The 11576-nt window shown below is 35.2% G+C and overlaps 1 protein-coding gene across 4 annotated transcripts; it reads left to right on the plus strand.

Moving 5' to 3' along the window:
• The first annotated feature begins 3791 nt into the window (after window positions 1-3791).
• LOC117108956 (nuclear pore complex protein Nup50-like) lies at window positions 3792-11283 on the plus strand. 4 transcript variants are annotated; one of them, XM_033251150.1, is made up of 7 exons: window positions 3792-3916; window positions 5723-5835; window positions 6500-6580; window positions 6819-7524; window positions 8839-8911; window positions 9490-9605; window positions 10290-11283. In XM_033251150.1, the coding sequence occupies exons 2-7, from the start codon at window positions 5767-5769 to the stop codon at window positions 10547-10549; spliced, it is 1305 nt and encodes a 434-aa protein (XP_033107041.1). In that variant the 5' UTR covers window positions 3792-3916; window positions 5723-5766; the 3' UTR covers window positions 10550-11283. The 4 variants fall into 4 exon arrangements, with proteins under 4 accessions (XP_033107041.1, XP_033107042.1, XP_033107040.1 ...); XM_033251151.1 differs by having other exon boundaries at window positions 3812-3938; XM_033251149.1 differs by having other exon boundaries at window positions 3836-4006.
• The last annotated feature ends 293 nt before the right edge of the window (window positions 11284-11576 follow it).

Genomic DNA, 11576 nt, shown 5'->3' on the forward strand with positions numbered 1-11576 from the left:
AAAATAATGATTTAATAATTGTGAGCGCAAAAAAAAAAAAAAAAATTAACATTGAATATGAGGTTTTAATAATATCTAATGAATGGGTGACACACTGAAATAATTTAAATGTAATATTCAGAATACAAATTATTAATCTATTTTGTTTAACTGTCTCGCTACACAGAGCATAGGAACTTTCCAATATATTTAAATACCCCCTCCGCGACGACAATATATATAGGCCTAGGCCTCAGAAACGAAATTGTTTTTCTGTGAAACACAATCTACGAGTAATATCAATTATCTAAAAGTATAAATCTAATTCATATATCCAAGCGAAATGAAATAGAACAGATTCGCTAAGTGCTCCTCAGAGAACGAGCCTGATTTAGTGGGATCGCTAACATTTAACGGATATAAAATGCCACATCGCAAATAACATTAACTTGTCTTAGCAAAGGACTTATAAACTGTACAGTTTTTAAGCCCATGGTCTCAGCAACTTGTATTTGACCTATGAGCAGGACAGGCTATCCCTTACATAAGAAATGTTATTACTTTTTGAACTATGAAATCAAGAGACACAAACAATCTTTATCATACTAAAGAAAAGCTCTTTATCCATAATCATTCATTGGTAATATTTTTAGTTAGAATAACTGAAATAACCTTCCTCATATTTCTTAAAATATTACCTAACTGGGTGTATTGAAAATTTGCTATTTATCATTTTGTCAAACTTATTAAATGTTCTAATAAACAACTATTACAAATACCGTACAAGTTTTAGGAAATAAGAAGAAGGTGTATATTTACCGGATATTACTCGAACTTGCCTATTCTTAATGTTAGGGTTGGGTGCGCCCTCATTAATCATCACAAAATATGACAAATCGAGGTTCTACCGACTTAATTATCCACAGCATTATTATATCAGTTAAAAGTAGGTTATTGATAAAAAGCGCAACCCTATTCTGATCACGGGTCGATAAAACCCCCTGCTTATACTAGTTTTTTCGTTTCCTTCGTGTTTAATTCGTTATAAGATTCTCTTGTGCCCGATATCATATAAACCAATAATTTTAGGGCTTTGCTTGTGTCGTCCTTGCGGATATGGAATGGGAATAAGCTAAACTCATCTTATCGACTAACTTTTTAGCCGATTATATTTATAAGACTGGCAGTCTCGTAGTTGTTGTCGTAAGTGCTATGCGATCTAAAGCTAAAGCAGTTTTACCTCGTTGCCCATATTCTATTTTCTTCAACATAATATTTCGAATCAATTTAACTGGTTGCAGTGATTCATTTTTTTGTGCTACTGAAAGTGGCATAGTAATACGACAAGAATTGATCTTTAGGGTTTACTGTTATTGAGTATCAAGACATCACCACTGAGGGCGGTATAACGAATTATTGTGAAAATCGGCAAATATTAACTTTCATATTCTGTGGAGCACGAAAGTTCCCATTCGAATACGACAAACATTATTATGACAATTATTGAGGTGTTTAATATTTTCTTGCCAATTGCATGTAATTTGAGCTTGAGTGTATAACAAACTTACTATTATATCGGTATGGCTTAAATATCACAAAAACAAAAGGTAAACTAGTTCTTTCATTGATGTGTCATCACTGAGGTTCCATTGTCTGGTGATCATGAGTGAGTTACATTAGATGTACCGGTTTTGTCAATGATATCTAATTCAAATTATAGAGGATTGGCATGACGATAATAACAGTTAAATTAAAAGAATAGAAGGGAAGTGAACAGACTTGTAAATACCAAAGGACACATTCAGACAGAATATTAATGGTGATGATAATATCATGATGACATATTTCGGTATCTTTTATTCAACAAATATAAATACGTAAAGAAAGTTTATGGCAGTAAAAACTGAATTTCTAAGTTGTTAAAACATGTAGTAAAAAAAATCCTCAATGATTAAAATATACAAACATTACAGATAGCATACAGTACAGTAAACCATCAAATAACTACGTTCCAACCAAATAGTAAACATTTAACATACACATATTGATTAAGAAGTAAAACCTAATGATGACGATGATGGTGATGATAATGATAATCATGATGATGACGACACGGCGGAGGTGACTATGATGAGAAGGATGGTGGTGATGATGATCAAGATTATGACGAAAAGGGGGATGATCACGACGACGACACGATGATGATGATGATGATGATGATGATAAAATGAAGATGATGATGAGGATGACAATGATGAGGTAATGATAATGCTGATGCAGCAGATGAATATGATTATGATTGTGTAGAGATGAATATGAGGATGAAAATGACTTACAACCAGTATCGTCCGTACTCAGTTATTTTCATTCTTTCTTTTTTTCTTATTAATATTTTAGGAAGTCCCACTCAAAACTCAAAGAAAGTTGTTCCTGTAATTGTAAATCTAAAAACTGGGGAAAAAACATTGTGATCCTAACTTAAACTTAAATTATAATTGCATTTTTCATATGATATGTTCTATGTTCTTTTTTGTCTGAAAGCATTGAAGTTTCGGAAGTACATACATACATATGTATTTATATAGCGCTGCTACTTTAAGATCGTATGCGATGAAGAAAATAATCATCATGACAACCTTTAGAACCATACCATAAAACATGGGATAATATTTTAATTTGAGATGATTTAATAGCGTCAATGATGGACGATACGGTACATCGAGAAAATATAAGCTGTAGCGTAGCAACAACATAGATAAAAGTTGACGGATTGAGTGCTGTATAAGGTGATTGCATAGTAGGTGATTTATCGAATTAGTAGTAGAATGCGGGACCCCCACCGGGGTTTTAGCCCTGGACCCCGGGGGCCCTTGGCGGCCCCCCTGGCCCCAGCCAATGGTGCTCGCAAGTGTAAGGTATACTGTAGTTTCGTCAGGGAGTTGTTATTAGAAGGAGTCACAACAAAATCCTCTCTTTTGATCAGTCTACTTTTCCGACAAGATAAGAAAGCAGAGAGGTAGATAACGACGAGGTTCAATTACCGAATATGAGCATGCGCAGTAAACCTTCTTATGCTTGTGCGTGACGAAAAAGCATGGCAACTATCAGTTATCAAGCGTCAAACCGATACAACAAATATGCCCCTATATCATTTCCCTGCTACGAAAACATGTTCAGTTTGAACTCAAATTACGTTTCTGTACGAAACTGTAAGAAAATGAGACATAAAGAAAATGATAGTTAACAAGTTGCATAAACTATTTGTCCTAGTTATAAAATGGAGATACGTGCGGAAAATATAAAATATAAGCTTTAAAACTTATCAAAAACCCATGAAAATCGGTGTACGAACAAACACATATAGCTCCACTTCAAATAGTCGTAACTTTTTAACGAAAAGGCGAATTTTTATGCGGTTTTTTGTAAATTATTCTTCGTAAAACTCTCTTGAGATGCAAATTTATTGAATCAATTGCAGCGGAAATAAACAATGGATGAACACAAAACAAAATTGGCGGCCCCCCTGGCCCCAGCCAATGGTGCTCGCAAGTGCCCTCTTTCAATATCAAAAAGAACCCCCCTACCAAAATCCTGGCTACGGGCTTGCTCTCCATGTGACTGATGCTGCCAAAAGAGTTAATACAAAATTAGGATCATCAAGACATCATTTACGTCTTTAAACAAAAAAGAAATGCTGAACTTATACAGGACTATAGAGGGGCATATAAGCTTTAGCTTCGAGCCCGACAACAAAAGTAAACAATACTGTGGATGTACTAACTTTAATGAAAATTACGCCCTCACACCAGACAGAGAAAACATACACCAACACACACACACACACCAACTTGCGATTTTTCTGAATCGAATCCTCCTGCTTGATGGATCTGTTTTTATGTTGAGAGTCGGTTGAGTGGTAAAACGCAGATTTCGAAGTGTAAGAGGCGCGCCAAGAAAAAGTATATATTTAACAACTAAAACGTACTTTAATAAGGAAGGAATATATTAGATTTTTTTCAAAAGTAAGGTATACTGTAGTTTCATATTATATATAAAGCAATGATGGGTTGAAATTACAAATCTCTCCCCCTGAAGACTGAGAGACAGAGCAGCCATGTGATCGGAACAGGCGCCGTGTATGCTGCTAGGCCCAGGCTAGATAGATAGGACTAGTCCTTCCTAAAACAAGTCTAGGCTAGGCTTAGGCATACAACAGATTACAGTACAGCAGCTCATTGTCCACGTATCCATCTTTTGCATTTATGCCTAGGCCTAGGTTAATTTCTTCAGTCTACCTTATTATGTGCCCTAGCACTGCAGCAGCTGGGCTGGGCGTTTGCATGCATTCCTCCTATATTATAGGTTTGTTAAAAAATAAAATCATCTGGTTTGGATCCAAATAATAGTGATGCATAGGCCTAGGGTTTGTATGTAGGCCTAGTGCTTGTAACCTTCTTAACATGTAGGCCTAGTGTTTGTAACCTTCTTAACAACACTACGCATTGGCGAAACTCGAGCGATGCCATAATAATTTAGTGTTCAGTGCATTGTGATTGTGGGTAGATGGCTAACTTCTCAGCTTACAAAAACCACTTGGCACTCGTTAAAGTTCTTTCATATTTGGTCAAATTTTTTATTACTTATCTCTCTAAAATACTATTATAATCATTAGAATTGCTATGTACTTTCCTGACCACAGAAGTGGATTTTATTCAAGTGTAAACTTCAGTCGTCGATTGCAGCGGAAATAAACAATGGATGAACACAAAACAAAATGCATTACTGTTCTTTAAGTTCTTTAAACTATAATTTGTATATCAATGCATGACATCATTGATATCCAATCAGAAACGATATTTTAAAGATTTTTTTTAAAGCCGAATATCCTGACACAGAAGTGCAAGGCCACCATGAAAGAGTGACCAAATATTGCTTGTAACATACCTACCTACTACCTAAAATAAATGGGGTGACGGACCATCAGGTCCATTTCCAGACGATCTGGCCCAACTAGCGTGTACGATAGGCCCCACGCAAAGACGATTGCGTCGGACTATCGGGCCCACGTTCATTTTGATTCATTAATACGTTCTAAATTCATTTAACATAGAGATATTAATTATTAAGTATCATAATTAAATGATATATTTGTTTATTTTGGTATATCAAGCATCAACTAATACAAATGACAGTCGTGGGCTGAAAATGATTTTGGCTACTTTACAGCTATACCCCAATCGTGTGTAATTTAATAAAGGGATGACTTTCTCGGCGGCCGTCAGCGGATTTTGAATGGAGCCCCATATGGGCATGCTGTGATGTAGGCCTTTTTTAAACTCCCTAATTCACAATGTTATTCTTCTGCACAATGTATTGCTTTCATGTATAGTATTTACTTTTAGCTGCGAGTCTGAATTTCTATCGAAGCTAACTTTCAGTTAAGAATTGAATTTGTAACACTTTGCTAAGTTCAGGGAAGTGCAGCATAACATAGTGCTCAACCATTGTATCAAGGCATTCAATCGGTGCACTCCATACATTTTGACATTTGATGGGCCCAGCCGAGATTGTTCACAGCGAAAATTTGCCTAATGCAAAATAAATTTTCTAAACTGAATGCAAGAATTATCAGATGAGCACAATATTAATATTTTTTTGAAAGCATAAATTTACTTAGGCTGGTTCAGTTAATGCTTGAATCCAGATTCATTTAGATTTATGAAAATTAATCATTTTTTTTTAGATTGTAAACCTGTCATTTTAATTCAGTGACTTGGGTATTTGAAAATGCCAAAACGAGATGCAACTTCCGAGCTTACAGACCGCAACTGGGATCAGGAAGATGAGCCAGAAGAGGTAACTTAAACTGTAAATTGGGAGTTTTCGATTTGCGTGATCACGCGACTTATAGCATATTCACTCGTGCGTGACCGTCCTATCAGGTGTCGTACATTGTCTGCATACATAGATGTGACCAAATTGCGTCATAGGATCCACGCGACAAGAACTTGTATGCGCAGATGACTTTTAGTTACGTCATTACGTTCTACCGTTGTCGTGCAATCAAAAAGCTTCCAATATTACCGTAATGGAACATTTGTTTATAAATCTGATGAAATTGACAATAACGTTGATATGTAGAATAGGTTTTTCTCAAAAGAATAATAATAATAATATTAATAATAATATTATTGTTTGTTAATAAATGACAGTTTAGGTCTGTATGTAGCCAAACAAAATACTATTTTTTGCCAGTTTGGGTTATTTACCAGCACCTTGTACCCACCCCTTGGTCAAATAACACTGGGTACTACATTGATTGACAACAGAATTTTACTTAAGAATCTTTCAACAGTAATTATATTTTTCCCAATAACAAAATGTTGCTTTTAAGCTGTTTGGCTCTCATGTAACAATGGAAATTGTAAAGTTGGTCTAATTTTTCTTAGTCTTACAGCATTTTCCCCCTAATTTTAATCAGATATTTACAGTTTTAATGTTTTGTCTTATTTTCTCATAGGCTGGAACTTTTCAGGTAGCTGCAAGTAAAGAAATCGAAAAACGAGTGATAAAGAAGGCAAGGAGGAGAGTGAATGAGGGGGTGAGAATTACACTTTTCTTTTATTTTGTATTTAAAATTAACTAGGAAATATATGAAAACAAATAATAATATTATTCACTTTGTAAAATAGTGGCTTAACATATTGCTTTGCTAAATCAGTGTTCTCCCCAGGATAAAAACTAGCAACTATTTATATTTTCTATTGTTCATTCTTTTACTTGTAATTTCTTATAGTTTTTTTTAAAGCAGAATATAAAAAGAATTATATGTTTTTTAGGGAGGTAGTGAATCAGCATTTAGTGGATTTAAAGGATTTGGTGGATTCGGAGCTAAGTCTACAACAACAGCGACCAGTTCCATGTTCAATTTAGGCTCATCTAAACCAAATGGTGGTGACAACAAACAAATAGCCAGTTTCAGTTTTGCACCCAAACCACAAACCAGTGAGGTTCCTATGTTTAAGGTTTCTGGTAAGAGTACTGCATCCGATACATTAGACCAAGCAAAAGTATCGTCAAATGGTAATAACAGTACTGACTACACAACACAACTACAAAGCCTCAATACATCTGTATTGGCTTGGATAAAAAAACATGTAGATGAAAATCCAGTGTGTGACCTCTCACCAATATTTAAAGATTACAAAAAACATCTTGCAGACATTGAGAAAAACACTACAAAGTCGGAAAAATCGGAATTAACGACACTGGAGAGTGTTGAAACTTCACAGAAAACGACAACTGAACCGGCTAAGCCACAAACCGCATTTACAACAGGTGGTTTCACATTCCCACAAACGGCATCGGAAAGCAAGCCATGCTCGGGAAGTCTTCTGTTTGGGAGTGCTGAAAAAACAAACAGTGGTGCAGGATTATTCAAACCAGTGAGTAACGTGATTGGTCAATCAGCCACTAGTGGGTTAAATTTTGGAAAAATTAAACCCGACTCATACCCCTTAAGTTTTGGTGGAGCTGTATCTAAAGGTGGGATATTTTTTTCTTCTTTCGTTCATTTAGGGGTCATCCATTATTTTCTTGATTTTTACAAATGTACAAAACATACTTTTTCCTATGGGCCTTCTCCCCCTGAAAAATTACACAATAGAATGATAATTTTGTCATTTTAAAGAAGTACATACAGGTATGCCTACATTGTCTGCCTACATTGTCCACCTTCTCCCCCCCCCCCAGGCGTATTTTGTGCTGTTGTTAAAATAATGAACATTATGGATGGTTCCTTATTCAGAACTTGAGGCTTGCCATTCCAATACCAGCACCTGTGATAAAAAAAAGAGTTAAAATTGATTTTTAACCCTTTCCAGTCATATGGCATCACGACGACGCCCACTTTGACCATACTTTATAGCGAGGGGCATCGTACGTACGCCCCGTATAGATTTCATGATAATTTTTTTATAGTTAGGCTGCCCTCTATAGGATTTTTTGAGAGTGATGTAGGAGTATTTCTGTAGAGGGCCTCCTGTATTCAGACCAGATAAAATGCCTGGGCCCAGTAAAAACCCGACATTTAGTGTAGATGATGTAATTTCTCAGCTTTGGTACAGCCTCAGGCAATGGTAATGGGGCAGACTGGAAAGGGTTAATTTATTCTCCATGTTATAAGCTTTAAAATGATGAGTCATATTGGAATCAACTTATTGCCAAAGTTATCAGTGAAAGTATTACAGCTTTTCTGTACTTCTGTATGGCGATGATAGGATACAAAAGATCTCTGATAAAAACCATCAGGAGACGACAAAAATGAACTTCCTTGGACACATCTGCAGGAAGAATGAAATAGAGAAACAAATGCTATGTGAAAAAATAGAAGGGAAGAGAAGCGGGGGATGGCAGAGGACTACTGTAAGTATATGGACAGCCTCAACACCTATGTCACAAAGAACACCATAAGCAACACTGAGCTGATAAGGAAGACTGTCAACAGAGAGGTCTGGCGTGCTATGGTCGTCGATGTCTGCTCCAGACCTGACACTTGAAGAAGAAGTACTTTAATATACAATACCGCCACATTCTTATGCTACTTACTTCTTATGCTAGTTTAACATTGATTGAATAAATGTATATTGAATTGAATTAAATTGAATTGAACAATTATTGATTTTGGAATGGCAAGCCTCATATAAAATTATGTACATAATTTCACTGGATTAAATACGGTAATGTGGTATGTTAGCAAACATGTCTTCCTCCATACATTTACTCTAGAGGGATGTGTACATGGCAGGCTCCTATACATTTTTATAATGATCCTGTATTATGTTTTATACTTTGTTGTAGATGAAGACGAATATGAGCCTCCAAAGGCAGAAGTGAAAGAAATTAAAGAAAAAGACTCTCTGTTTACTATCAGGTAGGTTTTGATGTTTGTTACAAAATATTGGATGTGGTGGTTGTGGTGATGGGGGTGGTGTTGGATTATGATAACCAAAACGGTGACCATTTGGTTTGCTCTGCCAACTGGGCTATGAGACCAAGCTGTTATAGAGGAAGCGGTTTGGCGCAGTGAAAATGGTTTGGTTCCCAACCTTGTGGTCGGGGTTTCAATTCTTCACTGTGCAAATCGCTTGTGTCGTTGAGCAAGGCACTTTATCTACATTGCTTCAGTCTACCCAGCTGTATCAATTGGTACCAGCAAACTGCAAGTAACCTGTGGTGGGCCAGCTTCCCACCCAGGGGAATTATTACAGTCTCATCCGCTTCACGCTACAGAAACTGGGGATAAGCTCCAGCCCTATGATCCCTAGTGCTCAGCAAGAATTTACTGTACATACCAAGCTGGTATACAGTTTTAAAATAGTGTAGTAGCACAGGATGAAGGTACTCATGGAGCAACTGCTCTGGGGTTTGTTGTAATCTGATTTCGTGTAAAGTTTTGTGGGATGTTTTCTGTTGTATTCGATAAATATTATGTTATTTTTTTCTGTCTAGGTGTAAATTGTTTTATAAGTCTGATGATGGTTACAAGGATAAAGGAGTTGGCAACTTGCATTTGAAAAAGATGGGTGCTGTCGCTCAGCTCATCATCAGGGCTGATACAAATCTAGGTAAGGTGGAATAACTGTTTCCTGTAACATGCAACGTGATAGTGATATTCAATCAGAATAATTTGGTGAGAAATTTCTTTTAGGATAATATGATAGGTTAGCAATTTGTTAATGATTTGAATTGAGAAAGCAAGTGGATTGTTTAAAAAATGTAATAGCTCGATTAGTTATTGGATGTTTTTAATAATTAATTACAGTGTTCGCTTTCTCAAGGAAAGTTGAGTTAAAAAATTTTGTTGCAAATTCAATTCAAATTTATTTCGGGTAAAAATTTGTGCAAAAAATATGTACATCAAAATTACAAGAACAATAAAACAAAGAGTGTTGCCAACACAGGATGTCATGTTACTCTCTGTGGCAGCACCCCAAAGCCAATGAATACAATAGAATAAATATATATATATATTATTTATGAAAATATAAAATTTAAAATTAAGTGGTTTGACTAAATAAAGCTAATGGATTGTGTTTAATTGTTTGTGAACTGCTGTCGTAAACAAATTGTTGTAAATGAAAATTAAAAAGTAATCTTGCAGTCATCAACAATATCATGTTACTGTGTATATTGACATGTGTTGCGTAGACAGTACCGTAATACTATGCTTACTCTGTCCATTGTACACAGAACAATATCAATTTGGCAAAATACTATACTTTTTTTTTAATGAATATATTACTTTACAGGGAATATTATTTTGAACATTGGACTACCACCCAATATTCCCCTTCAGCGACAAGGTAAAAACAATGTGATGATAGTCATCCCGCCGAACCCACCACTCAGCAATAAGTGCCCACAATGTAACAAGAAATACCTGAATCCACAAGGAAGCAACGTCTGCGAGAGCGGATGCAAAGCTCAACCGGTTCCACTTTTAGTCCGTGTCAAGACTGCCGAAGATGCGGATAAACTACTTGAAGAAATTAAAAAGATCATGAAATGATCTGAATTAATTAGAATTTTGCCGGGTGCACAACCTCTCCAAGCTACCCTTTCGCCAAAAAATCAAATAGAATTTTTCCTAACCACCAAACTTCTCTATGCATCCCCTTCCCAGAAGCAGCCCTTTACTGAAGAAGTGTTGTAGAACTAAAATGAACATAGAATACATTAACTGCTCAGCTCCCTAGCTTGCTGTAATATATAATTTGAATGTTTTAATATTTATGTACCATAATAATCATATATTGAATGTTAATAATTCATTTTTCAAATGTTTTAGGACTTGAGGGTTGAATTTCACTGGGGAGGGGAATGGTGATGGTTAATCTCTGCTATTAATTTATGTTTATATGGGCTTCCATTTGTTTCATTTTATTCTCTTCATTCATTTACTTCTATGTGTTTTCTTTTATGGTACAATTCTGAATATCTCTCATTTTGTTTTCTCATTCCATCATCCAGTAACTTCTTGTGTGTACTGTGTAAATCCCTCATTTGTTTTAGTATTATTTTATGATTCTTGTACAGATATTGAACTTCATCTACAGTAAAACTTTAGAATGACATTGGTTCATAATGACCGTATGTTTTTATTGTTATTGTATCATAGCTTTTAGTTGCATAATCTTAGTGTGAATTTAAACTGAAACAATAATTAATAAATATAAAATTCATATGATTTAATATCATATATGATTTCAGTTCAACTCTGTAATTTTAATTATAATTTGCTAATTTTTAATAAAGTCTTATTATAAAAATATTTTTAGCAATGTTTGTCTTGTTTTATTTACGTTATTTTTAGTAATGGCTGACTGCAGCAAATACAAAGATAGGCAGAAGGCCTGCGTTTTTGGGGACAGTTGGATAAAATTACATTCACTTGAAAATGAAGAGAGTAATCGTATGCATGCTGTGTATAGCACATTAAACATGGTATAAACACATTTTATCTCCAAATTTATATATATATATAAACCACATGATATAATATTGCTGTTTTTTTTTTTTTTGGTGATTTTTTTTTT

The sequence above is a fragment of the Anneissia japonica genome, unplaced genomic scaffold (assembly GCF_011630105.1).
Source record: "Anneissia japonica isolate Jap-2015-1 unplaced genomic scaffold, ASM1163010v1 scaffold987_len1640505_cov201, whole genome shotgun sequence".
Taxonomy (NCBI): domain Eukaryota; kingdom Metazoa; phylum Echinodermata; class Crinoidea; order Comatulida; family Comatulidae; genus Anneissia; species Anneissia japonica.